The sequence below is a fragment of the Rattus rattus genome, chromosome 4, assembly GCF_011064425.1.
Source record: "Rattus rattus isolate New Zealand chromosome 4, Rrattus_CSIRO_v1, whole genome shotgun sequence".
NCBI classification, from domain to species: Eukaryota; Metazoa; Chordata; class Mammalia; order Rodentia; family Muridae; genus Rattus; species Rattus rattus.
Genome location: NC_046157.1, coordinates 7,146,615 through 7,174,125, shown reverse-complemented (window position 1 = coordinate 7,174,125; position 27,511 = coordinate 7,146,615). Strand labels below are relative to the sequence as shown.

The following is a 27,511-nucleotide window of genomic DNA, read 5'->3' as shown; positions in this document are numbered from 1 at the left end:
AAAGCTAAGGAATTATGATTGCCATTGGAGGGTGATGATGATGGATTTAATTTGTAAGCCTTTATTGTTCAAAGATAAACATCATTTACATATGAGAAGAGAAAATCTAGGTTTGCCGCAGGATAGTTGAAAAATGTATGTGAACCTTGAAGTTTGGTTGCCAGACGTAACTGCTATGCTGGGTCTTTTCTTTCGCTACTTTTTCATACTTTTAGAAATAACCATAATAAAAGATTAAAACAAAAGAAGAAAGGGAGATGCACATCGGGATAATGCAATGGCAGAGGTCCGGGTTAAGGGAACTTGAGAGGATCCTGAAGCAGAGCGCCCTTAGGAGCCCCCAGAGCTCCGCCTCCTTGCTCAGAAGCCGACCCAGCCTAGTGATGGGTGGAGCTTCAATACAAACAATCTTCCTCCAAACCAGAGAAAATCTGCATGTGGGTGGTGTGGAGAATCCAGGTTAGGGATAACGCAGTCTAAAAACTGAAACAGGTCATCAAATGATAGACTCTCTTTCCCCGAGGACATGCAGAAAAGGGCCAGCAGAGCTGGAATCCGGAGGCCTCCGGCTCCCCACCTTTTCAGGTCAGAGGGGAGGGCCAGCAGCAAGGGGCTTGATGCTCCGCCTCTAACGTCTACCCCCTAAGTGACGACAGAGCTGGAAGAGTCTAGGTTCGACCTAGAAATGCAGAGATCTTTGCATTTGCTTACAAAGGCCTGTGGCCTCTTAACCTAGTCTCTAGTTACCTACACAACGGTTCTCCAGCCAAAAGAACTATCCCCTCCTGAAGAAGCCAGAACTATGGCTGCTGGGGCCGTCCTGGACTGTAGCCAACAATCAGAGCCTGGATGAGCCCTGGGAAGGGAGCCAAGCGGGCTTCGGTGGCCCAGTCACACCTGCACCCGGCAGCATCACCCGGCAGCAACACCCTCACCCGCGGGGGATTTGGAGTGTTCGCGCGCCCACACAACTCTGAGCCCCATGCCTGGCTGTAAACGCTGGGTGGGTGCTGCTCAACCACCTTTCAGAGCAGAGCCTGCCAGTTCCCCTGCCAGCCCCAGCCTAGCTCAGGGCTCCAGGCTCTCCCTGGAGCCGCCCGGAAGGGGGGCCAGATGACGTCATGGAACACTTGGAGGATTTAGCTCGGAACCGGCCTTCGCCAGTGTTCCAGTTAGTCCTACAATGCCCCATTCCTGGCTCCACTTTCCGGGGACTCAGTACAGCAAGCCTTACGTCTTAGGAATTCCAAAGGATACAAGTGACAGTGGCTAGGAGACAGGTGTGCCGAGGAGTGCTAAACTGCTCTGGCCAAGCTGGGGGAGCAGGGTCATGACCTGGGGTGGGGGTTCTTCCTGGCACAAGAGATGGCTGGGGTGGGGGTGGGGGGAGTCAAATCATGCAAGAGTTAGGAATTGCCTTTGCCTCCCACCAAAACTTGGTCACCCCCACCCCCATTTTCAGACTACTTAAAGCACAGAGAGATTAAGGACCAACCCAGAATCACAGGGCAGACTCACCAAGGGGGATACCTCCTTTCCAAGGCTAGCTAGAAACCTCAGCCACCTCTCCCCTCTACTATTTGCCCCAGTTTACACAGGACAGATGGAGAGAAGACAGTCAGTCTATGAAGAGCAGACAGAGGAGGACTGTTTTCTAGGGGAGGAAGCAACAGTTATGGCTACAGAGAGACAGAGGGCACTTCAAACTGCAGGCAAGGAAGAAAGGTGACTGTGGAATACAGTCTGTCAGGGGGAGTGCTGGGCGGTTGTTTTTAAAACAAATCTGGCCTGGAGACGGGATTTAATAACACTAATGTCTAAGCCCTTATAAGATAGAACGGCAGTGGAACATTCAATTATTCAAACAACAGCTGCAAGCTGAATTTTGCTGTAAGCCCAGCATCAGCCTCACGGCCTCGTCTCTAGAGTGGAATGTGGCATCCAGGGCCTGCTTTGGCAACCTACATCTGCATCTGTGCAGTGCCATGTTCTGTGACCTTGAGCCAGGGCCCCCGGCCATCCGCTGGGGTAGCAATGGTATCTCCCTCAGCACCAGGCTCCTCAGAGACAAGGTAGACAAAGGCTGCCTGGTGCACAGGGAAGTCTGGCCAGGGGTAGCTGTGACTATCATTTTTCAGAAGGGAAGAGATATTTCAATCAGCAATGAATAAATTGAGGTGTTATGGAAGTTACTCCAACCAGGAAAGGAAGTGTCCTCTGACCTAGAAAGAGATACGGGAAAGGGGACGATTCCAGGCTCAGAGCAGAGGAAAACTCATTTTGAAGTGCAGAAAAATTTTGGCACAGTTACCCAGAGCCTAAATTCCTAATTAGTAGCTACAGAGGAAGGATGGACCCGTAAAAAAAGGCATTCCAAGATGAACTCCTAACAGATCATGAAACATGCTGAGAAGAAAGAAGGAAAGGGGGTCTTGTTTTCAAGCGTCTGTGACAGAAACGGGGAGGCCAGGATGAGCCCAGGCATTAAGGGAACTGTTGACAGACACGAAGGCAGCATGTAGCCACACCCAGGAGTAAGCACACAAAGCACACCTCAGACCTCTAAGCCGGGCTCTGGGAAGCCTGCAGCTGAGGAGAATGAAACATGGAAAGTATAGTTTGAGGCACCTTGGAAGAAGAGCCCTCAACAGAGAAATTTCCTCCATCTGATTGGCCCATAGGCATGTCTGTGGGGTAAAGTCTGGACCAATGGTTGATGTAGGAGGACCCAGCACTTTGTGGGTGATATTGCCCCGGTGCGGACGGTCTGAGCTGTGTAAGACGGCTGAACAAAGGGGTTGGGGATTTAGCTCAGTGGTAGAGCGCTTGCCTAGCAAGCGCAAGGCCCTGGGTTCAGTCCCCAGCTCCGAAAAAAAAGAAAAAAGAAAAAAAAGACAGGCCGAACAAGCCTTGGAAAGCAAGCCAGTGAGCAGCACCCCTCTACGGCCTCCAATTCAGGTCCTACTTCCTGACTTGAGTCCCTACCCTGAATTCTCTCTGTGATGGACTGCGACCTGGGATGTGTAAGCCAAGTAAACCCTTTCCTCCCTGGCTTGGTTTTGGTCCGTGTTCATCACTGCAACAAAAAGCAAACTAGGACAGGTCCCAGATCAAAACTCGGGAAACAGATGCTAAAGGGACCACCATGTTGAAGGAGGGACAATGGACAGCTTACAGGCCTTGGAAAATTCATACCGGTTTGAGTCCAAGTTGTTGGAGGTTTTTTAGGTATCATCCAGAAGTCACGTTGATAAATCTAGAATACAGGAGATTCTATCCAATGAGAGGCAAAGGGACAAATACCACCCAGTTTCCCAAAGATAAAAGGGTATACCATGAAAACTACATATTGAATACTTCTGTCTAAAGTCTGGGAACTGGAGTTGATGACTGATACCCTCGCATGGGTGATACAGTTGACTAAAGACAGAATCTTTTCTTTTATTGGACATTTTAAATGTTATCCCCTTTCCCGGTTTCCCCTCTGAAAAACCCCTATCCCATCCTCCCACCCCCTACCTCCATGAGGGTGCTCCCCCAACCTACCCACCCATCCCTTCCAACCTCCCAACCCTGACGTTCCCCTACACTGGGGCGTTGAACCTTCACAAGACCAAGGGCCTCTCCTTCCATTGATGCCAGACAAGGCCTCCTCTGCTACATATGCAGATGGAGCCATTGGTCACTCCATGTGTATTCTTGGGTTAGTATTTTAGCCCCTGGCAGCTCTACGATATCTGGTTGGTTGATATTGTTGTTCTTCCTTTGGGGTTGCAAACCCCCTCAGCTACCTCAAGTCCTTCTCTAACTCCTCCATTGGGGACCCCGTTCTCAGCCCGATGGTTGGCTGTGAGCATCCACCTCTGTATTTGTCAGGGTCTGGCAGAGCCTCTCAGGAGACAGCTTTATCAGGCTCCTGTCAGCACACACTTCTTGGCATCCCCAATAGTGACTGGGTTTAGTGACTACATGTGGGATGGATCCCCAGGTGGGGCAGTCTCTGGATGGCCTTTCCTTCAGTCTCTGCTCCACACTTTGTCTCTGTATTTCCTCCTGTGAGTATTTTGTTCCCCATTCTAAGAATTACTGAAGCATCCACACTTTGGTCTTACTTATTCTTGAGCTTCATGTGGTCTGTAAATTGTATTTTGGGTATTCTGAGCTTTGGGGCTAATATCCACTTATCACTGAGTACATATCATGTGTGTTTTTTTGTGATTGGGTTACCTCATTCAGGATGATATTTTCTAGTTCCATCCATTTGCCTAAGAATTTCATGAAGTCATTGTTTTTAATTGCTGGGTAGTATTCCATTGTGTAAATGTACCATATTTTCTGTATCCATTCATCTGTGGAAGGACATTTGCGTTCTTTCCAACTTCTGGCTATTATAAAAAAGGCTGCTATGAACATAGTAAAACATGTGTCCTTGTTAAATGTTAGAGCATCTTTTGGGTATATGCCCATGAGTGGTATAGCTGGGTCCTCAGGTCCAATTTTCTGAGGAACCACCAGACTGATTTCCAGAATGGTTGCTTGTACCAGCTTGCAATCCCACCCACACTGGAGAAGTGTCCCTCTTTCTCCACATCCTCGCCAGTATCTGCTGTCACCTGAGTTTTTTATCTTAGCCATTCTGACTGGTGTGAGGTAGAATCTCAGGGTCATTTTGGTTTGCATTTCTCTGATGACTAAGGATGTTGAATATTTCTTTACGTGCTTCTCAGCCATTCCATATTCCTCGGTTGAGAATTCTTTGTTTAGCTCTGCACCCCATTTTTAATAGGGTTATTTGGTTCTCTGGAGTCTAACTTCTTGAGTTCTTTGTATATTTTGGATATTAGCCCTCTATCGGATATAGGAATGATAAAAAATCTTTTCCCAATTTGTTGTGGCCATTTTGTCCTAATGACAGTATCCTTTGCCTTACAGAAGCTTTGTAGTTTTATGAGGTCCCATTTGTCAATTCTTAATCTCAGAGCATACGCCATTGGTGTTCTCTTCAGGAAATCCTCCCCTGTGCCCATGTGTTTGAGGCTCTTCCCCACTTTTTCTTGTATTAGTTTCAGTGTATCTGGTCCTTGATCCACTTGGACTTAAGCTTTGTACAGGGTGATGAGAATAGATCGATTTGCATTCTTCTACACGCTGACCTCCTGTTGAACCAGCACCATTTATTGAAAATGCTGTCTTTTTTCCAGTGGATAGTTTTAGCTCTTTTGTCAAAGATCAAGTGAGCATAGGTGTATAGGTTAATTTCTTGGTCTTCAGTTCTAGTCCACTGATCTACCTGCCTGTCTCTGTACCAATACCATACAGTTTTTAATCACTATGGCTCTGTAATACTGCTTGAAGTCAGGGATGGTGATTCCCCAGAAGTTCTTTTCTTATTAAGGATAGTTTTTGCTATCCTGAGATTTTTGTCATTCCAACTGAATTTGCAAATTGCTCTTTCTAACTCTATGAAGAATTGAGTTGGAATTTTGATGGGGATTGCATTGAATCTGTAGATTGCTTTTGGCAAGATGGCCATTTTTATTACATTAATTCTGCCCATCCATGAGCATGGGAGATCTTTCCGTCTTCTTCCATTTTTTTCTTCAGAGACTTGAAGCTCTTGTCATACAGATCTTTCACTTGCTTGGTTAGAGTCATACCAAGGTATTTTATATGATTTGTGACTATTGTGAAGGGTGTCGTTTCCCTAATTTCTTTCTCAGCCTGTTTATCAAGACAGAATCTTTTGTTACTTTCATTACTTTTGTGGTAAAGGTCGTCAGGGAAAGTCTGTCATGACACTTAGGAGATTCTCTTCCATCTTGGTGGGAAGTACACGGGCTTGAGGTCTGCAGACCTGCATTTCCATCTTGCTTTACCATTCATAGATCTGATGCCCACAAGGAGGTTGCTTTACTCTCAGGGCCTCTTTTATGAAAGGCAGGGAAGTTCTCTTAGGTCCATCTCTTCTCAGAGCTCTGTGATTCCGTCTCAAAATTCTTATGCACTGGTAGAAGCAGGGTCTTGAAGACAGTGCCTCCACTCTAAGGTTACAACAGCACCATGTGACCAAGTGACCAAGGAGAGGCTTGATCCCTGGTTTTGCCATTATGACTTAACCCCCAAATGATGGCGAGCTGTGACAAAGGCCACGGAATATCGATCTGAATAGACCGAATAGAGGCGCAAACCAAGAACCAGATTAAATAAAATTAATTAATTAATTAATTAATTAATTAATTAATGTGAATTCCCACATCTAAGCTATACTGTTCAGTGTTACATAAGGTCAAGAGAGAGAAACGCATGGTAAGAAGGAGGTCAGGGTGACTGAGGTGACTTTTTTTGCCTGTGGAACTAGACGCGTCATCATTTAGCTGCAAACAAAGAGCTAATGAGGCTCTTACAGTATCAGCAATAAGGACAGTGGCAGGTAACACATGACACTTCTAAGGGTGCTTTATACACGTCTTGTTTTATGAGCACGATGATGCGATGGAATTCCAGCCCCAAGAAATACTGGCGTGACTGCCACCTGTCCCACCAAACAGGCAAGCGCTGTGGTTTTCAATGTCAGGGACGGTACCAACTAGGCAGGGAATAAATTGTGGTATGTACGAAACAGAACGATCAAAATACGGAAAGTCTGGGGGCTGGGGATTTAGCTCAGCGGTAGAGCGCTTACCTAGGAAGCACAAGGCCCTGGGTTCGGTCCCCAGCTCCGAAAAAAAAAAAAAACCAAAAAAAAAAAAAAAAAAATACGGAAAGTCTGAAAAGGAGGTCGGAGCAGTGGCCACAGTCAGCCCAGGGGCTGCACAGCCAGATGAGTGGGAGGAAGAGAAAGTCCTTAAGGCTGGGACTGTTACTGCTCACCTTGCCGCCGTCTGAACATCGTACCCACGTAAGAGAACTTTCAAAAGCTCCAATCTCCCCAGTGGAGAAATGAGTTCCCAGTTATCAGAAAAGCTCGCTGTATTCTTGTTCTGTGGTTGGAAAAACGAGTCAGAGGCGACAACACTGATTAGAACTTCAAAGAAATCAGGCAGCGGACTGGGGTGGTGAGTCACTGTGAACATTACGGAGCCCCAACTCTCCCTAGTCCTCCTTTGGTGAAGAATGATTTCTGGGTGTTTTAGGCCGTTTTCCGTCATTCCCAAATAGCACAAGCTGGGTGAACAGTAAATAACAAAGGCTAAGTCCTCACAATTCAGGACCAGTGTCAAAGGGCTGCATGTGATTGGGGCCAGGGTTTCCTCCTGGGAGTCCTGCAGTCTGCAGGCAGCAGGAGCACACATGGTTTCCTTCCCCTTCTGACAAGGCTAATGAGATCAAGGCGCTCCAGTTCTAGAGAGCTCCTCTAATCCTAATTAGGCTGCTCCTCTTCATACTGTGACAATGGAATTAACTCCCACCAAGACTCTGATAAGGCACCACCCAGGTCATAGCAGTAGATAACCGGGGTGACAGAAGATTGCTACTCTATGATTTTGATTGCCTTCCTTCCTTAAAAGAAGCAACATTTTAAAAACAGAAACAAAAACCATGGATGGGCTTTATCGTGAAAGTCCACAAATGTGGAGTCTACCTGTGCATTCTTGGATAACAAAGCACATCTCTTTGGGTCCCATTTGTTCTTCTGTAAATGAAATAAATCACCAATCATCCTGAGGGACAAGGATCAAAGCCAGTGCTCTTTTTTTTTTTTTTTTTTTTTTTTTTTTTTTTTTTTTTTTGGCTGTGCAGGTAAGACTTGTGCCAAAATGGGATAGCTCTACAGCTAGGCGAAGCCTTCCAGTCTCTCAAACCCCGTGGGGGAGGGGGTGGTAGAAAGCAGATAAAGAAACTCCTGCTACCTCAGCAAGCACATGTGCCAGAGCGACACTTAGTGCAGCTACGAGAGACAGGCAGATTGGAAGGCCTCCCAAACCCGAAAGTCTTGCACTTCTTGCTAGACGGAGAGAGGGGATAAAATAAAGGAATAAAATAAAAACTGTCGTTTGTTGGGAATCCACCTAATACTGGTTTCTGGACCCAGCGACACCACAGATCTCCACAGTGATTAGCAAGGGTCCAAACCGAGGGTATACGGATGGACTGAAGGACAGTCTGGCAGCCTCCTCGATCTAAATTACACCCATGAGTATTTCTAGCTCTTTGGAAGTCAGTACTGGATGGCTCCATCTCACCATGGTGGCCAAAGCCTTAAGTCTGAGAAGCTGTCAGATAACTTAGCTTCTGACTGACAGTGGCGAGGAGGCTAAGGACCTGTCACACCCTTTTAGAAGCCCTGTGACCATGCATGGCCCCACCGTGATCTGCTTTCTCTCTGCTTTGCAGTGCGATGGCGTTGAGGTGGACCTGAGCAATATCTTCCTGGAAGGCATTGCCATTCTTAACATTCCCAGCATGTACGGAGGCACCAATCTCTGGGGAGAAACCAAGAAGAACCGAGCTGTGATCCGGGAAAGCAGGAAGAGCGTCACAGACCCAAAGGAGCTGAAATGTTGTGTCCAAGGTAAGCAAGCGCGAGGATAATTGCTCCAGCCATTGCCCGGGTGACAGAGTGAGCTGGCAAGCCACAACAGAACCTACATCAGGCTCGATAAGGCCCCACTGCTGCCAAGGACCCGGTGCTCTGGGAACAGGCTGACTCATCTACCCTGGTGTTACAAAGTTTACAATCTAATTGAGAAGGCAAGATTCCCAGTGAAGGAACCCTAAACAACAGGCCGTAGTCAAACCAGGGCTCCATGAGGCCAGCAGTCGGGTGCTGTTCCTGCCTTGGATACCAGTGTCGACATCCAATAGTTCTCAACCTGCTCTCACTCTTGCTCCCAAGTTTCCTTGGTCACCCTCCTGCTTCTCTTTTCTCTGGCCTCTTGATGCTACGGGGTTCCCACACAGGTCCTTGGCCTTCTGTATTCTGTCTGTACCTCACTGATGGTCTCCTCCAGTTGTAAGCCTGTGATGCTACCAAACCTGCCCTGCCTGCCCCATGCCATACCCCAGGCTCACACCCAACAATCTATGCCACATTTCCTTGTACGTAGCAGACACTGCCATCTCAGTATGTACAAGGCTGAACTCCTTCTGTCTGTCCCTCTCCCAGGCTTCTCCAGCCTTCCCCAGGACTCAAGCCCAAACATTGGCTTCAGCCTCAATTCCCTTTCGTGTCTTCTTACACTCGGCCGATAAGAAAACCCACGAGTTAACGACTTTTTTAATTTATTTATTATTAGTATTGATTTTACATGTGTGGGCGTTTAGCCTGCATATGTATCTGCAAAGCATTGGTATTCAAGTGCCCACGCAGGCCGGAAGAGGGTGTCAGATACTGTGGAGCTGGGGTTACAGACGGTTGTGAGCTGCCACGTGGCTGCTAGGAACTGAATCCCGGGTGCTCTCAGAAGAGTGGCAAGTGTTCCTAACCACTGAGCTATCTCTCCAGCCCCAGTTGTCTGCCTTTTAAAAATTCAGGAATCCATTCGCTTCTTCCCACCTGCCTTCTGACCACCTGGATCTAAGCCGCTGTCTTCTTCCTTCTGAATGACTAAAATCTTTCTCTCTGGATTCTTTCTTCCAGCCGTGCTATGTATATATGGGGTCTAGCCTTCAGCTAGCTCCTCATGAGGTCTAGCCTTCAGCTCACTCCCAGACCCTATCTTCTGCATGGACTCTCCCGGTCATGTACTCTATTTCTGTCAATCATGCAGGCTGCATGTGTAAGTCAACTAGCCCTTTCCAGAATAGCCAGCAGTATGTCTCAGGGACTCTCAGCTTTTTAAGATACCCTTAAATGACTTTCATCCCAACATCCCCTTATCAGCCCCTGGCTACTGATTCTGATTGGTCACCCTTCTTGGTATCTGAGTTGCCAGAAGAATGAGGGGGTGAGAAGGTGAGGTGAGGACATTGCCGTGGGTACTGTGCCAGCAGGAGAGGACTGGATTCTAGGACAGGTATTGCTAACAACCCATTTTGACACCTCAGTTTTTATTGCTGTAAAACCAGACTTTTAGGTAAAATCTTGTTAGCTGGGTAGATGGGGCTGAACAAGAAGATTGATTTCTAAACTAGACTTGTTTTGTGAAAAAGAAGATTCCTGGACTTCAAGCTACCTACCATTGAAGGGAGGGGACCCACCTACCACTGAAGAGAGGGGCCAACTGCCATTGAAGGGAGAGACCCACCTACCACTGAAGAGAGGGGCCAACTACCATTGAAGGGAGAGACCCACCTATCACTAAAAGGAGGAACCAACTACTACCAAAGGGAGGGGCTACCTACCATTGAAGGGAGGGGCCAACTACCATTGAAGGGAGTGGCTATCTGCTTATCTCGCATAGATCTGTATTCTAGAGAAAGGTAATCAAGCAACATCATCTTCAGACCTCTGTCCTTTCAAAGTGGACTCAGGAATATTTCTCTTTTGCCCTCCTAAGTTTCACACAGTAAACTTTGCAATTTGTATGAATTATTAAACTGAATAATGCATTCCTCTTTCCTCCCTTAGCAGGGGAAGTTGAGGGTGCTAGCAGAGTGAGGGGAATATTGGAGGTTGTAAAAAGTCCCTGACACCCCTCCCCACCATGCTCCCACTCACCACACCCACTTTTACCTCCCTGGCATCCAGCTCTATCAGAACAGAGAAGGAACTGGCAAAAAAGGGCTCTCCTCCATATTCACCCTTGGGGGGTTGAGGAAGCCCTTCCTGGGATCATGTTCTGCCTCAGGGCTCAATGTCAGCGTGCATCTTTTCCTTCAAGATCTGATCTTACAATTTGTGTTCTTTAAGCAAGAATAAACTATTGATCACTCTTAGCCCTTTTCTACAACCCCCTTTTCCTGTCCCCAAAATGCACTGTAGAGGACATGATGCAGCTCTTCCAGTAATTCCACAGGAGTGTGAGTGGACCAAAGCAGAGGCCCGGGAGGGGCCCTGGCTTCTGGGCTTTGCATAGATCTCGACTTTGAGCCTTCCTCCTGAGAGCCACCATTCCATAAGAGTTGAGTTGGCAGTGGGGAAAGCTGAAGAGACACACTGGTTCATTCATTTGTTCATTCACTTAGTGCCTGGGCTCCAGCCAGACTCACTAGTATGCAGCCTGGGGTGTGCCCTTTCAGCTTCTTGGCGCTCCAGGTTTCTCACCTGAAAAATGAGCAACCTGGAAATCACATCTTGAGACTTCTAGGAGCTCCAAAAATGGCAGTCCTCTTTTGGTCTACATGACCTCCTTGAGCAGTTATCTGTGCATTCTTTCTTCTGCGTTTTGTCCCAGGATTTCCGGGTCAGTAGCTAAGGGCAGAGAGCTCTCTGCAGACCGTTTGTTGGGACTCTTGACTCCTTGGCCTTTCCTGACTCTTTGGCTTTTCCCTGGGACTAGGGGAGGAGGGAGAAGGCAGGACAGAGAGCACAGGGAGAAGTGTCTCATCATAGAAAGTGTGGTAGAAGGCTTACTGACAAATCTCTCACCAGACATGGGTCTTCCTCCTCAGAAGATCGACCCACGTAAGAGGGGTCTCTCAGCATTACCCCTGAGTGGGTTTTACGAGAACGCAGGCTACCGAGGGAGCAACAAGGATGGATGCGGGGGATCTTGCAGGCGGACAACCCGGGCTTAAATTTTAGCTTTATATTTCTCGGTTTTATAACAATTTGAAAATGATTCCACCCCCTGCCCCAGCTTCCTCATCTGTAAATTCAACATAATAATACCTAGTGCCCTTACTGTGTTACGAAGACGGTGGGTGGAAAAGTACCTGGACTCGGTATGAGCTCAGACTTAAAAATAACCACCCTCTGTCCTCTTTGACACCTAGCATGCAAGTAGGGGTCTGGTTTGAACACCTCTGTCTTCAGCATGGAATGAGAAAGAGCAAAGCAAGTTACTGCATACCTCAGCTCAGCCTTGACCCAGCACAGAAAACTCAGACAAGCAACTGTGCCTCCCTAGGCTTCTCAGATTCCAGGGACAAAGGTTAGGGATTATGCGTTTCTGGAGCCCCACTGCCTGTCCCCAAGTATCAAAATCTAAAAAGTTAGGGACTTGTCAGATGGCTCAGCAATTAAGAGCACAAAATGATGCTCTCTCAGAAGGCCCGAATTCAGTTCCCAGGATTCATATCAGGTCGTAACCGCCTGTAACTCCAGTTCCAGGAGACTTGACACCTCCAGCCTCCGAAGGTTCCAGTACTCACCCCCACAGAGACATAGACACACACTTTGAAATAATAAGATAGTAACATTTATAAAAGATGAAAAGAATTCGATAAACAAGAAAGCACCTAGCATTAGTTTCTTTAGTGTTGGTAACAAGAACAGTCAGTTTTTTTTTTTAACACTCTATTGTAGCTTGCAAGTGATTTTATGTGAACTAATAGATCCTAACCAAAAACCTATGAGTATGTACCTGATGATGTAATTCAGCTCTCACCACAGTTCCAGAGGAAGGAGCTCATCACTGCTCTGTAGCTTGCAAGTGATTTTATGTGAACTAATAGATCCTAACCAAAAACCTATGAGTATGAGTATGTCATGAAATATACCTACTTCATGATTGGGGGGGAAACTCATCAGTTTATGTCCAGAAGTAGCATCAGAACCGAGACTCCTGTCCATGATTCCAAATCAGCCCCTGGAGGATGCTATCCATCTGGAAAATGTGCTGAAGAGACTCCTGTGCCTGTTGTGTAAGCCAGGCTGTCACAACCTGGGCGACATGTAGATATGGTCCAAGGGAAGGAGAGGATCCCATCTACTTGGTAACACCGCTCTTCCATGATAAAGACTCCTTCTCTCTGGAGCCCCCAACAGGGAGATCAGCTCTGAATTCCCTGGGCACTGAGCTCTCCCTTGGTCCCACCAGAACACTGGTTGTAGGTTGCCCTGAATCGTGGGCTCCTCACCCTGATCTCTTTCCTTGTCTGTCCTGGAAAGTAAGGGGGACATATGTTCCCCAGTGACCCTTTCTTTACTGCTCCAGTTGGCGTGAGCCTGGGAGAGCGAGGCCTAAAACACGAGGCGGACTGAAGTCTGAAATAGCCAACTTTATGCAGGGCCTCAGACAATTTGTACCCTGAAGGTTAAGTAAAGTGCTCAGGAGTTCAGGCTGTGTGCCGTCACGAGGACAAGCTACACGTGGTAATAAAAGCACGTTTTCCCGTAGAGGCACATAAGCAACAACAGCTGGGGTCAACTCACTCCTATCGGCTACACCTGGCCAAGAGCATGGAAACACATTTCAAGAACAACTGTGTTTTGACAAATCCATCACAAGACTCTGGCTGTCCTGGAGTGTTCTCACACACGATCAGGATTCTCACACGACTCCGTTCTTAGGCAGCGTTCTGACAACCTCTCTGTCTTTCTCACAGCCTACTACCCAGGAGGGAGTAGGATGTTCTACAGAAAGGGTTTCTGTAAGGAGAGAGAGGAAGGACTCCTTCCTTCGGTAGGCACAGCGGATGTGGATTCTACGGGACTGGCTCGGGCATCAAGTGAAACTGATGAGAGAAAGTCTTAGAAAGTGTGATGTGTGAGCATGGGGACTTTTGAACTTCATCTGAGCAGTGCGATGTGCTAACCGTCTTCAAATAAGTCGTCCAGAGGCAACTTGGAGAACTTGTAGCCAAGAGTCTGTGTGAGGTGGAGGGATACCCCAAAGGAGAATTAAAAACAACTCAGGCCTTGTCACCACCACCATGTGCCCTTAGTGACCCTCCCCAGGCCTCCATTTCAGCACCTCTCCAAACAGAGCAGTGATGAGCTCCTTCCCCTGGGACTGTGGTGAGAGCTGAATTACATCATCCTTGTGGGCACATAGCTGCACCCCGGGCTTGACAAGGCCTTGGTTAACAGTCACCATAATCGCCACTTGGTGTTAAGTAATGTGAAAGGGACAGTTTAGAACCTTTCTCTTCACTTCTCCCTCAGAATTTTGGCCAAGATTCCCTTTAAATCACCCTGGGCTTTGACACCCAAAACTTCTTGGGTTATTGTTGGGGCTGTGCTTAAAGTGCACCTGGCTGTTGCTGCAGGCATAGGAGGAGCAGACTGTCATCTAGAGATGCAGGGGGAAGGACAGGGGTCTGGTCGCCAAGTGAAGCAGAAATACGGGTGAGCCAGCGAGGTTAGAAAGCAGAATCCTTGGAGGTCTGCCATTTCCTCTGGCACCAGCCCAAGATATAAACGAGAGACTTCCGACACACTCTCTCTAGCCCGGGATCAGTTACCCCCACTGGACCCTCTGGCCATCTCACACATGATTTCTCTATCAGTCCCCCTTGAGCCACAAATAGAGTGTTCTAGAAAGTTTTAAACCAAGAATCTCTCTAGACTCTCACCAGATAATAATTTCTGCCATTCTTGGTAAGCAGAACAAGGGTCAGACATTTCTGCTGGAGAGTTTTGAGTCGTTCTTACAACATTACAGATAGGCTTTCTGTCAGATCACCCACCATACATGCAAATGTACCTACACCATCAGGCCCTAGAGCATGATGGGAAGTAAAGATTTTCCCCAGCCACAAAGGGTACTGAACAGCATGGCTTCAATAAGATAAACCCACAAAAAGACATAGGAACTGTGATAAGTGCTAAGAAGAGTCCACGGCTCCCAGGTCCAGATGAGGCCAGCTAGCCAGCCGTGTGATTAACATAGGTACACTGAGTCCTAGTTAGCCGGGTGCTTGAGCCTGATGACTCGCCCCGCCCACGCGAATCATTCTGCTCTCCCAGATTCAGAGGCTCTCTCTGGGAAAGGGAAGCAAACCATAGTGCAAAGCCCCCTGGCATGCAAGATCCCAGGACCCCTCTGCTCTCTTGTCTCTACCACTCTGCAAGTATAGAGGGTTTGCTCACCTGAGCATGGTGCCTCATGGGTCCTAAAGCCAGGACACAGATACCCTTTAGCCATCTCAAAGGTTCATACTCCCAACTGGGAAACTACAGCTAAGTTGAGACTCAAAAATAACGGTGAGCACAGGTTCGTAGTTTCTCGTGGCTTTCTTTCCAGTTTTATATAAAGACATAACCGGGTAGGGCCTGATAGGTTCAGAGCTAGCCAAGGCTTTTCCTAATGAGCCTAAAGATTACACATTTAATGGGGGTACAGTTCTTACTTTCTGTATCTGTGATAGAACTCGGACCAAAAACCAACTTAGGGAGGAAAGGGTTCATTTGACCGACAGGTTACAGTCCATCCCAAGTGAAGCTGGAACCTAGAGGCAGGAACCATGGAATGGTTCAGCTTGCCTTATCATAAAACCCACAACCACCTGCCAGGGCCGGGTGGGGCACCATCATAACGGTCCCTTCACATCCATCATTAATCAAGAAAATGCCCGGCAGGCATTGCCAATGGCCCAGTCTAGTGAAGGAAATTCCTCAGCCGAGGTTCTTCTCTCTTCCCAGGTGACGCTAGTGTGTGTCTAGTTGACAAAAACGAACCAGCATAAAGATCTCTCCTGTGGGTTGCTGGCACAGAAGGAGGCATGCAAGCCCTGAAGGGCCTTGGGAGTTCTAGGTGTGTGCAGTGGGACTCTTCCCGGCACTGGAAATTTTCCATGGCAACATGTGTCATCTTGTTAAATGTTTGCAGGCCTACCGAAAGCCTTTACTTTGCTGTGCACAGGAAATCACAGCTCTGCCATTCAGTCTTTCAGCAGCCCACGCCGGCATCAACAAGCCCCAAACTAGTCATTATCTCTCCCTTCTACCCATCTCCTTCTCCTCTCTACAAACACATGTTCCCTGCCTGGTTAGTGTCTTACCTGTTTCCCAAGACAGATATCCAGAATCCTGCATTCCCCCCTTAAAGCTACTTAGTAGGACTCTCCTGCTGAGTCGTCCTTTACTGGGCATCTCCCTTAACAGAATGGGAGCTCTCTAGGGAGCCCAGATGTCATAGTCCCTGTGCCTGGCAGAGTCTCTGAGGCCTCAGATGGGCCTCTGAGTACTGGTTGGGCAAATGAGCAGGGACACATGGAGCAGGGTGAGCTAGGGGGCTGTTTTTAAGTTGGACTGTCAGGAAAATGGAATTGTTGTGAACGATGCGGGTACTCAGGGTCCCAGGACATCTCTGCTGGTGACAGCTTGTATTGCAGCGTAGGAAAGCCTGCCTCTGATCTCCCCCTCTAAGCTCCTCTCTATTCCCAACTGACTGCCAGGAAGCAACTGCACTGTATGGAAACTCACAGTGACTAGCAGAAGTTGCCCTTCTGGATTCCACAGGTAAGGCCAGCCCCACCCCAGATGAAGGCTGAATAATGCGGTTCATAGATGCCGGCTTCAGTAGAAATAGGCTTTTCTAGGTAGTAATGAAAGTCTGGAATCGTAGGTCTCTTAAAGTTTTAGTGACTATTTTATCCTCTCGATGAGAAAGAAACAGCAAGGTGGAGCGGCTTGCCCTTGGTCAAACTTGGATTGAAATATAGGTCTTCTAGTCCACAGAGAATAATCTTCACTCCTCCTCAGTCTCCTAGGGGGCAGAAAATATCTTCTATATTAAGACACGTAACTAGGCTTTGTGTGCCAGAGTTTCCAATGCAACATCCCAACTCAGTTCACTTAGCCGTAGAAGTAGCCCTAGAGAATAATTGAATGTGCGTGTGGGTCTGAGTTCCAATAAAACTTTATTAACAAAAACAAATAGCAGGCTGCATTTGGCCTTCACGCCATGGCTAGCTAGTCTGTGCTCTGGAGCCTCAATGGTCCAAAAGGATGGACATCACTTGAGTGCAGGGCAGACTGCCCCACACAGACATGCTGGATCCGAGTCTGCATTCCTGGCACCCTCTCCACTGATGAATGTGAAGGACTCTGCTGGTTGGCCTGGCCCCTGCCCCCCAAGAAGCCATGATGAAGTTTTATATACTAGAAGAATGAGGTGTTACATGGCTCAGTCAGTGCGTCTGGAACTAGAGTCCAAGTTCTAGCATTCCAAACATGGAGTTCTTTCTACACACGTCAAAGAACCTTCCCGAACTCCAGCCCCATCGCTTTGGGTTGGCCCCTTATCCAGTCAGATCTGCTGGAAATCCAAAGGGAAGTAACCAGGCCTTCTTCCTTAGCTGACTTTGGAGCAGAGAGGACTCCAGCTGGGTCTCCTCCTCCCACCCCCATCTCCTGAAACCTAGGAGGGGCTGGTGAGATGGAAATGTGCCAGGAGAGGCGGCTTACCATCTGCAGAGGGAAACCTGCTGTCATGGCGTCATGCTGGAGCTGAACTCTCTAGCTTCATCCCTGCCTCCAGAGGTCTGCTGCTCCAAACAAGATAGGCCAGGCAAACATCCCCTCTAACATGCAGATGCCAAGAGTCCAGGCTCTTGGATAGAACCAAACACCTTGTTGTTTTGTCTCAACTGTTGCTTTTTCTACGACTCTGGCCATTTTGGTTTCCAAACCCGTCCCTGCTGTCTGCTGCAGCTTTTAAGTCATTCAATATGAAAGGGAGGGGGCTTCCTGAGATCCACCCCACAGCAAAGCACCCTGCTGGCCACGTGCCCAGATACTGTTGCTGAGAGTTCTTGGTCAGTTTGTGCAAGGATGGGTATATCTTAGTCAGTTGGGGCTGCTGTACTGGAAGACCACAGGCTGAGTGAATTAAACAGCAAAAACTGGTTCTCATACTTCTGGAGGCTGGGAAGTTATATCAACATCAAGATGCCAGACAGTTTGTGGGGAGGGCCACATCCTGGTCTGCAGATGGAAACTTCTTGCTACACCGTCATTCATTCGCAAAGTTCCTCTCATTACACCTCTTTTTTTTTTTTTTTTTTTTTTTTTTTGAGCTGGGGACCAACCCAGGGCCTTGCGCTTCCTAGGTAAGCGCCTACCACTGAGCTAAATCCCAGCCCCTACACCTCTTTTTTAAAAGAAAGAAAGAAAGAGAGAGAGAGAGAGAGAGAGAGAGAGAGAGAGAGAGAAAGAAAGAAAGAAAGAAAGAAAGAAAGAAAGAAAGGAAGGAAGGAAGGAAGGAAGAAAGATTACCTCTGCTGTCAAATTGAGTGTTGAGACTTCAACATTTGAATTGGGAAGTGGGGGGCAGACACAAACATTTAATCCACAGCGGTATTTGAGCTTCTTGGGCGTTTTGTTCGTTTGTCTCACTGTATAGCCCAGGCTGGCCCAGGATTCTCTGAATGCTAGGATTACTGTCATGAGCTCTCAGCCTTGAGTGTTAAATCATAATCAACTAGTTTGCCATTTAGTGAAGACCCATTGAGGAGACGAAAGGTCGTATATTTTACTACTTAATTTTATGTCTGAGGAAGCCGAGGCTCGGTAAGGTTAAAACACTAGGCTGAAACCACATCAACAATGAATAATCGAGCTGGACTCACACCTGCCTTCACGTACTTACAGAGGTCCAGTCACTGCAGAGGCTGCAATAAAAAGACAGTGTGGTCCAGCCCTCTATCCACAATTCCACCAGCATGGCGTTTTGCCTTAGGATGGGTCTAGAGGTAACCTAGCAACCATGTCAATATTAGCATAACAGGCAAGCACCATGGAGTCTCAGAGCCGTGGGTACCACAAACGTGTAAAACACAAGAAAGAGAAGGTTTCTTCTTCAAAACCTGATCCTTAGGTTCAGTACTATGCAGGTGAGGGACCTAGAGAGTGAATAGACAAACAAGATAGGACATGGGTGTGCTGGTCCTAGACTCTGGCCAGGAGAACGAGAGGAGGAGAACCTGAGCTAAGACAGAATGTGGGGTTGCAACTGTAAGGCCTTGATTTGGGAGACAGTGGCTGCAAAGATAACAGGCAGAGCCAAGAGTAGTGGTGAGTACACAGAGAAGGCTACCACACAGGTGAGTCCTCCCCACAGACGACCCCAGTTCCTGCTCCTTCCATCGCACAAGCTCAGCCTTCACTGCCTGTCGCCTCTCCATCCCAGCCTCTCCCTGAGCAGACGCTTCTGTCGGCAAGATGGAGACCGCAAGCAGAGACCTATACTTCTCTCAGCACACTGCCAACTCCGATTTCTCCCCACGTTAGGTCGATTCACCCACCATTTGTTAAGCATCTAGTTATATATATGCTAAAATATGCTAAAAATATTTTCCATTCGTCATCTCATTTTAGCTCCCTGTAGTGTTCCTGCCTTGGTCCATTTTCTTCAGCTATGACACACTGCCACAGACCACACACCTCACGATATCCAAGATGGAAGGATGGGCGCTTCCTGCCCAGCCTCGCCTTAGCAGCTTGGTGATGCCACATCTTGAAATTTTTCCCAGGACTTCCTTTCTTCCTGAGAAGTCCCCCCTTCCCTGCTCTTCCCCACTTCTGCCGATACATGGTTCCTTTCTGTCTAAAGCACCCACCTTCTAAAACACAGAGGCTTAAAAGCCCTCCTTCTCCCGGGCAGCACCTGTCTCCAAGCCCTGGCTAACCCCCAAGGCACGGCCACAGAATGAAGGGAGCCATTTTTCCTCCCTGCTCCTCACACAGGCAGGCCCCATGTGCAGCCATGTGCAGCCTTATTTCCACGATTTCCCTTGCATTGACAATGTTTGTCTTCTGCATGGTGGTGACAGGCCAAGGCCTCTCCGCTTTTGACTAGGCAAAAACCAACCTTCAAGATGGGAGGAGAGGTCAAACATGCTTAGGGATAGGGCACATCACCCTAACTGAGGGAAACTAAGACATGGGACGTGATTTACCTATGGTCATGCCACTAGGCAGAGCCCAAACCAGACAACATCCCATCTCCCACCTGTCAGATCAGCATTTTCCCTCCCTGACAGCCATTTCTTTCTTCTCCGAGCCTAGCTTCTCCTTCCTACCCTTTTCTTGCCTCAGCCAAGCTCAAAACTGACTTGTTGCCTTCTGGCTACCTTTGTGCCTTGATGAAGCTTGACAGGTGTGAGACTTGAAATCTAGGCACTAATGTGACAGGCACATGGCACAAAAGAAGGGGTTCACTCCACGAATGGGTGGCAAGTCTGTGTCTTTATGCTTGTAGAGCCCCAGGAACAAGAGAAAGCAAGGCAGATTGCTTGCTTGTTTACTCTGTCTCTCCCTGTCTGTCTCTCCCTGTCTGTCTCTCTGTCTCTGTCTCTCTCTCTCATGCATGTGCACACACAAGACGCTGCAGCTGTAGTTTGGATACCTGAGGGTCCATTTTAGGCCCTTTTTAGCATAAAGAAAACAGACACGGGTATACATCTCTTGCCAAGATCTGAGCAAATCCTTTCTAAGGAAACATAAAATCACAGTGACAGCACTGCTTCCTGAGGGCTTCCTTCCAACGAGATAGGATTCGTACAGAGCCCTCGCTGCTCTGCCAGGAGGATGTCATGTCTACCTTCCAGAGGGTGTACTCAAAGTCCCCAGGAGAAGCGAGTGAGTAACAGGATTCAGACCCAAGAATGTGGCACTCGTGTTCTGCCATAGGGCTGAGAACAGCAGTGTCACCATGGCGTTCTCCAGGTCGAGCCCTACCTTTCAGGCTGCCATACTTGTACACTTGCTTTGAAATGCCTTTGCCAGGAGCTGTGCTGCATTGGTACTCGATCCGGTTGGGGCACAGGTGAGCTCAGTGCCCAGCTTTAGCATTGAGCCACCAAGAGCACACAGACCATCTCTGTCTCTATGGAGATGTGGAGGCAAGGGAGGGGCACAAGGTAATGCCTGCCTCAGCCTCAGTGGTCGAATCTGTGGGAAAGCCTGATAGTTTCCACCGAAGGTCCCGCTGCCAGGCAGAGCTAGGCTTTCCTTTTTGCAGAGGTAAGAAGGGCCCATGTATCTTCCCGCACACACTGGCTTCTTTGGAGCCCAGGGACGAGGGACGTTGCTGTCTATAGAATACCTTTGTATCCACTCAATATGTCAAGGCGTGTTTTATTACCACCCCTCTCACGGGCATAAAAGACCATCTTCTAAGTTCCAAAATTGAAGCTCTAAATTGTGCTACCTAAGAATGTAACTAAAATTTGATGCAGGCTCTTTTTTTTTTTTTTTTTTTTTTTTTTTTTTTTGTAAAGTGGGTATATAAATTAACAGATCTTGTTTGTCTCCTCTCCTGTCACCCTGTCCCTTTTTGCTGGCCTGAAATTGTCCCCTTCCTTCTTCTATGTCATGTGCAATTATTACTTTTTTCCTTCCCTTCCCTCCTTAGTTTCTCTTCCTCTCCTTTCTACATTCATGACCTGTGTGTGAACACACACACCCACACACATACAAACACACACAAACACACACACACACACACGTAAACCTGGAGTCCACGTGGATGAGAAGCATGTGTGATTTGTCCTCCTATGTCTGCCTATTTGCCTTAACAAAATGGCTTCCTTTCATCCATTCTCTTGCAAATGGCATTTCATTCATATGTAAAGCTAAATAAATTGCATCGCGTATATGAACCATGTTTTCTTTATCATTTGTCTGTTGATGGACATCTAGACTGGTCTCATTTCTTAGCTATAGTGAAGAGGCCCTAAGGCCATGGGTGTGCCTTAACTCTCTGTAGCACGATGACATAGCCTCCTTTGGGTGTATATACCTACAAGTGCTATATTTGGGTTGTCCGTAGTTATGGTTTTTACTTTCCAAGGAACCTCAAACATGCGTGGGTTTATATTAAAGAAACAGAGTCCTTCAGGGTGTGGTTAAGATGAGCTGTGATCTAATCGCATTGCTGTCTTTATATGATATAAATTTTGGAGCCATGGAGGTAACAGGGACGCGTGTACACAGAAGTATATCTGTGTGGCCTGTAAGCCAAGGAAAGGCCTCAAAGAAAGCCAACCTTGCTGGCACCTTGACTTTAGATATGGGTGTGGTCCCTCTGGCTTCCAGAGCTACTGACTCTGGAAGTTATATCCCCTGGGATACCAGGGTTGTGCCAGCTTTTTGTTGTTGTTGTTGTTGTTGTTGTTGTAGTTGTTGTTGTTGTTGTTGCTGTTGCTGTTGTTGTTGTTGTTGAGTTTTGGCCCCTCTTCCTGACAGTTGTTAGGACTAAGTAAAGAAAAGCAAACGGTGTTGAGATAAAAGATGGGAAGGAGAGTAGAGGCACAAAAGACAGAGTGGGGTGCTGTCCTTGTTCAAAGCGAATCTTGGTTTCTGGCCTCTGCTTGGAGGTTAAGAGGCAGTGGGGAGCACAGTCTGATTATACTGAGGTCTCATGTTGTGTTTGAGGACTCTGAACAGGGCTAAGAAGTCAGACAGGTAAACGCTTAGGAGTTGAAGGGAGGAGAGAGAGTGGAACAGTCACTGTAGCACCCGCTCTCAGCCAGGCATTTCACACACTTGGGGTGAGCAGCTCTCAGCTGGGTACTTTCACACACTTTGGGAGAACATTACCATCCCTAATTTTCATCTGAGAAAGTTGTAGATCAAAGCAGTCAGGAAGAAACTTGCTTCTATTTTTCTCCTGAACTCCTGTGGGCACTTTCATTACCCCAGGCTCAACTTCTCAAACTTGAATGTGTCTAGGAATCTTCCAGAGGGCTTGTTAGAACACAGTCTGCTAGGCTCAACCTCCAGGATGTCTGATTTCACAGCTCTGAGGTGGGGCCCAAGGATTTGCATTTCTTACAAATTCCCAAGTAGAGAAGATTACACTCTGGAAGCACTGCCCAATGGCAGTAGCAGCTTAGCTAACTGGATAGCATTTCGGAGTCACCGAGGACTGTTCCAGAATAAATGTGATTCCTGGTTCACGTGCCCATGCATTTTAACTGATAGAAGGCACAACCTGGGCCCCAGTACTTGGGAAAGTCCTCCAGGTAAGGCTAACATACAGCAAAGTTTGGCAACCGCTGACCTAGCCACACTCTCTCTTAATTTTTCTTAGTTATTCTTCAGCTGCCCATTCCTCAGACCACAGGTAATCGGCCACTGACCAGTTCCGCCCACAGCACCCACCCACATTTTACTCCAGTGTCTCACAGCACCTCTACTCTAACTTACCAAGTCTCTTCTTTGCCTCCTTTCTTGTCATCCTTTATCTCTTTCCACATTCAACCCAGAAACAGTTTTACAGCAACTGCATTTGTAGTCTGCCAGCAGTGGACACGACCCCATCCTTTCTCTGGCTGACTGTGTGCAAAAGACCTTGAGGACCCTATAAATCAACCTAAAGGCAGAGCACCCCAGAGAACCTTCTGGAACTAATGTTTGGTATTTGTTACCATGAGTAGCAGTTAATGGGATTTTTAAATATTACCTTTTGGTTATAATACAACTATATATTTAAAGAAACCCTTAGAAAAGCATAAAAAAAAGAGAATTGACATTAATTTAATTATCCAGGTTTTACCATCATTAAGAAAACTGAGATTTTTTTTCCTTATATGCATTGGCTCGACTAGTTGAGATCATGCTACCTAAGTAAACTCATCGGTTGACATCATAATCATCACATGGACATATTTATGATGAGTAAATATGCATGTTGCCATTTTAAAACAAGGTCCCACATAGTAGCCCAGGCTTGCTTGGATCCTACTTTGTAGTCCAGGCTGGCCTTGACTTCCTCCCTCAGCCTCCTAAGTGTTGGGATTATAAGCATGAGCTACCATACCTGCCTTGTAAATATTTCAATGGAGGCGGAATTTTCCATCATGTAGATACCATACTTTTTGTTTGACTGTTCCCATGCAGGAAGAAATGTGGTAGTAGGGTGTGTGTGTGTGTGTGTGTGTGTGTGTGTGTGTGTGTGTGTGTGTGTGTTTAAGTGTTGCTACACTGCATGTGCTTTCATGGACTTGAGTTCTGTCTATGATTTCTCATACAATCCCAAGAAAGTAACAGAAGAAGCAATGTAAAACGTTCAGACTTACTGCACCAGACAAGTTATTTTCAAAACCTATTCTCCCTGTAACATCTTGATTGCGAAGGAACATATACTGCATCTCCTTTTCTCAAACTCTCGGTGGTTCGCTTGATGCCACCAAGGACTAGGAGTCTGGCAGTGACATGATCAGATAGGCACTTATAAAACTGAATGCCAGAGGCTGAACAGGTTGGAACCAAGGTTGTCCTTGCTACCCTACCCCTAGTACCCACATTCTCCCCTCTCCATTTTCCAACCCCATGTCTTCCTCCTTTCCTAGAATGCAAATGTTAGGAGTACACTGTGCACAAAGCCTTGTCATCATGGAATAGTAAGGGCAGTGCTGAAGGCCTAGCTTGTGGGCTACACAAACTTGTGCCTTGTGTTGGACACAAGTCTCTAAATAATAATTCTCTTTACAGAATTGTTTCCCTTTTGTCCCTTTGTCCTGTGCCTGCCAACCCCATATATGACCATCTCTGTCCCTGGTATATTCTCCTGTCCTCCTCCTCCCAACCCAGAAAACCAGCTTGACATTCAGCTATCTTTGAAGTATTTCCAATACCAATCTCCTTTAACTTACCCACTCAGCACCAGCTTCCCACACATCCCTGACCCCACAGTTCAATCTGGACATTTTCTTCACACCGTTTTGTTTCTCCTTCCTAACAAGACTCCTTCAGCAATGGAACATTTGTATTGCTGGTTCCTAACACAGTGCCTAGAACTTTATTGCTAATTCAGTCAATTATGTGAATGAGTGAATGAATCCTACTTAACTAAGGTACATAGACAGTCTATCTTAAACATTAATGATTGGAAAAGTATAAAAGAAAATATGAGCATGACACGATTGCCAAACGCACTCTGAATCATTGGTACCCAAGGTAAAACAGACACCTGGTATACCAGATGTCCCAATTCTGGATTCTGTGTTCTAAATGCAGAATCTAAACATCCACTGTTGTTTGTGCCTAGACACTGCCTTACATTCTGTTCTCTTTCGTCTTAGTACCAAACTTAATGTATACATAAGTATCTCTGTGGTGGAGAAAGAAAAGAAGAGTTGGTTGATGACAGATTTTTTTTTAAAGTGTGATACAAAGAAAACTAAAACCTTGGGCTATTTATAGTTATCACACAAAAGAAGGATCTTGACGCTTAGCTACTTTAAGGAAAGAATGTAGAGTAGGTTTCTTTAAGACTTTCTCAGTAGGCTTTCTAGAAAGTTGACAGAAAGATAATTAGGCAATGGTAGAAAGGGCCAAGAGCAGCTCAGTCCTGCAGTCAGGGGTCAGGGTCTGGCTTAGGGCTAGGGTGACAGACAGGAGCCACCTTTGTTACACTGGAGAAGGCAGAGTACATGTTCAAAAGTAGGATGACAACAATATAATAAGCCCCTAGCCCCCTCCCCTACACGTGTCTCCCCAGTCCACATCTGTGCCAGCCCCTCCCCCACCTGCCCACTCCTGCTGGTGAGATCAGCCTTCATTACAGCTCTTCCAGAGCCAGGAAGCAAGGTACTGTGTGGGAAGTGATGGCTGTGAGGTACTGTGTGGGAAGTGATAACAACTTTAAAGCCATTCAACAGGAAAATTTGTTAAAAGACCAAGACATTGTAAAGCTGAAACACTTGAGTCTATTAAGTCCCCTGCTCCTTAGAACATTTTGTTACCAGGGCATGTTTCAAAGAGGCAAAACACTGAGCCATTGAGCTCTGTCAGATACCAAAGCCTGGTATAAAATGCAACATTTTTAAGGCATCTGTTTCTGCCACTGTGCAGAATAACTTCTAAAAGTTTGTTTCTTCTCCTCTCCCCTCCCCTCCCCTCCCCTCCCTTCTCCTTTCCTATCACAGCACATCTCCCCTGGCCTTCCCACCTCTAGAAGACTCTCTTACATTTCTCTCCCTCCTCCTCCCTCATCATCTGCATCTTCTTCTCTTGCTTCCTCCCACCCTGCCTCCCACACCTTCCATAGCCTATGCCATTTTCATAGACATTATTAGACCAGCACAAGAAGCTACGGCTCTGTGATGATTATTCAACCCTCTGTGGTAAGGGAGCTAATTAAGTGACTGGAGATTTAGACATTCATTGTTGATTAGCTCCAAACTCCTTCAGAGAGCCTCGAGCATTGTCTTAAACAAACCTTACCCTTTTATGGGCTTCTTGTCCCACGTCCAAATGAGATGGAGAGCTTAAGGGAGACTGTGTTTTCAGGGATGTGGAGAAAGGTAAACTTAAGGAGAATGGAGTGTGGATGGATGTAGAGGGGGAAAGTGTGGGCTTTTCACAGATGATCCAGCTTGTATGTCCCTTGGCAGCTAACAACTGTCAGTGATCATCAGTTTAGACTTCGGGGTTGACATGTTCACGGTCAGTCCAGTGCTTTGGTTAGCTGTCTTCATTAGGTATACAGTCATCAATGGAATGGTTTTTAAACAGCCATCTTCTAAATAAAAGGATACGTATTTCCTCACTAATGATAAACAGCACATCTTTAGAGGATAGAAGCCGTTTGATAAACAAACAGAAAGTCTTCACAGAGCTTTTTCACTTGTGGCTAGGAATGGAATAGTAGTAGCTAGCCTCAATCTGAGAAAATGCACTTTTCTTCCATTAGCAAAGGGACTAGGCTTTCCTTTAAATTCTTCATCTCAATTTTGCTTCTGTTCTAACTATACAAACAGTTAACATTTTAGGGTGAGTATTGAACTCAGTACCCAACATTACCCCTGCCATCATTCTCACAGAGGAAAACAGAGGCAGAAACCCCAAGCAAAATGGACCACTCCTCCCAGGCTGGAAATCAAAAGCCACTGCCACCACTGTAGACAATTTATCTGGTAGCACGGAGCCTAGGATTTGGGTTTTTCTACCTGCTTTTCTACTGTGATTTACAATGGCCTGACGTAGGGGAAGTATATTAGTCCTTTGCTTGGCTTATGCATGGGGTAACCTGAAAGAGGCCGTTAAACTTCCGGAGGATGTCTATGGAGGTTGGTTCACCAGCAGCTAAGTAAGGGCCAAATTCAGGTTACTTATTAGTCATCATTGGCAGAGCTAAAATGTTGCTCTGAAATTAAGAATAATAAATTATAAATGCTTCAACATTCCTTCTTATCCTAGACTCAATATGTCTCTAGCTGTTCTGTTGGTTTATTTCAGAAATAGCTAATTTGTCATTTATGATAGTCTAGTTTTGAAGGGGCTTCTTGATATCAGCCTACTCATTAGACACATATTTGTCTTCTAAATCAAAGAGGGTTTTTTTTGTTTTGTTTTTTGATTGATTATTTGTCTTTTGTTGCTGTTGTTGTTGTTAAACAACTATAACTTGGGGTCTGCTCACAGAAAGGTCTATCCATTTCAGATTTTTTTTTATAAAAGTGTCTGACTCAGTAGGTAAAGGCACTCTTGGGTGGGATATGAGAGGATGCAGATAGACCTTGGTTAGCCATCCATGGACTAGACCTTCTAGACAGACTATCCTAAGAGAGATAGTCTGCATGATCTTTGTCATTCACTCCACAGACCTCAGTGACCAGCTTCTTGAAGTGGTGGGTCTAGAGGGAGCCATGGAGATGGGACAGATCTATACCGGCCTGAAGAGTGCGGGCAGGAGGCTAGCCCAGTGCTCCTCTGTCACCATTAGGTAAGTCTCCTTGTTTCCCAGCCTCTTCTGGGTCTCCCCTACCTCCTTGAACATCCTGGCAGATAAAA

General features: G+C 46.7%; 1 protein-coding gene across 2 annotated transcripts in view; it reads left to right on the top strand.

Annotated features, from left to right (window-relative positions):
• The window catches only part of Dgkg (diacylglycerol kinase gamma), a 155,211-nt gene that overhangs the window by 112,784 nt on the left and 14,916 nt on the right, over positions 1 to 27,511 (top strand). For both annotated transcript variants that reach the window (XM_032900015.1, XM_032900014.1), the window contains 2 exons: positions 8,335 to 8,512; positions 27,323 to 27,443. In XM_032900015.1, coding sequence (XP_032755906.1) covers positions 8,335 to 8,512; positions 27,323 to 27,443 — 299 coding nt within the window. The remainder of the gene's footprint in view (positions 1 to 8,334; positions 8,513 to 27,322; positions 27,444 to 27,511) is intronic.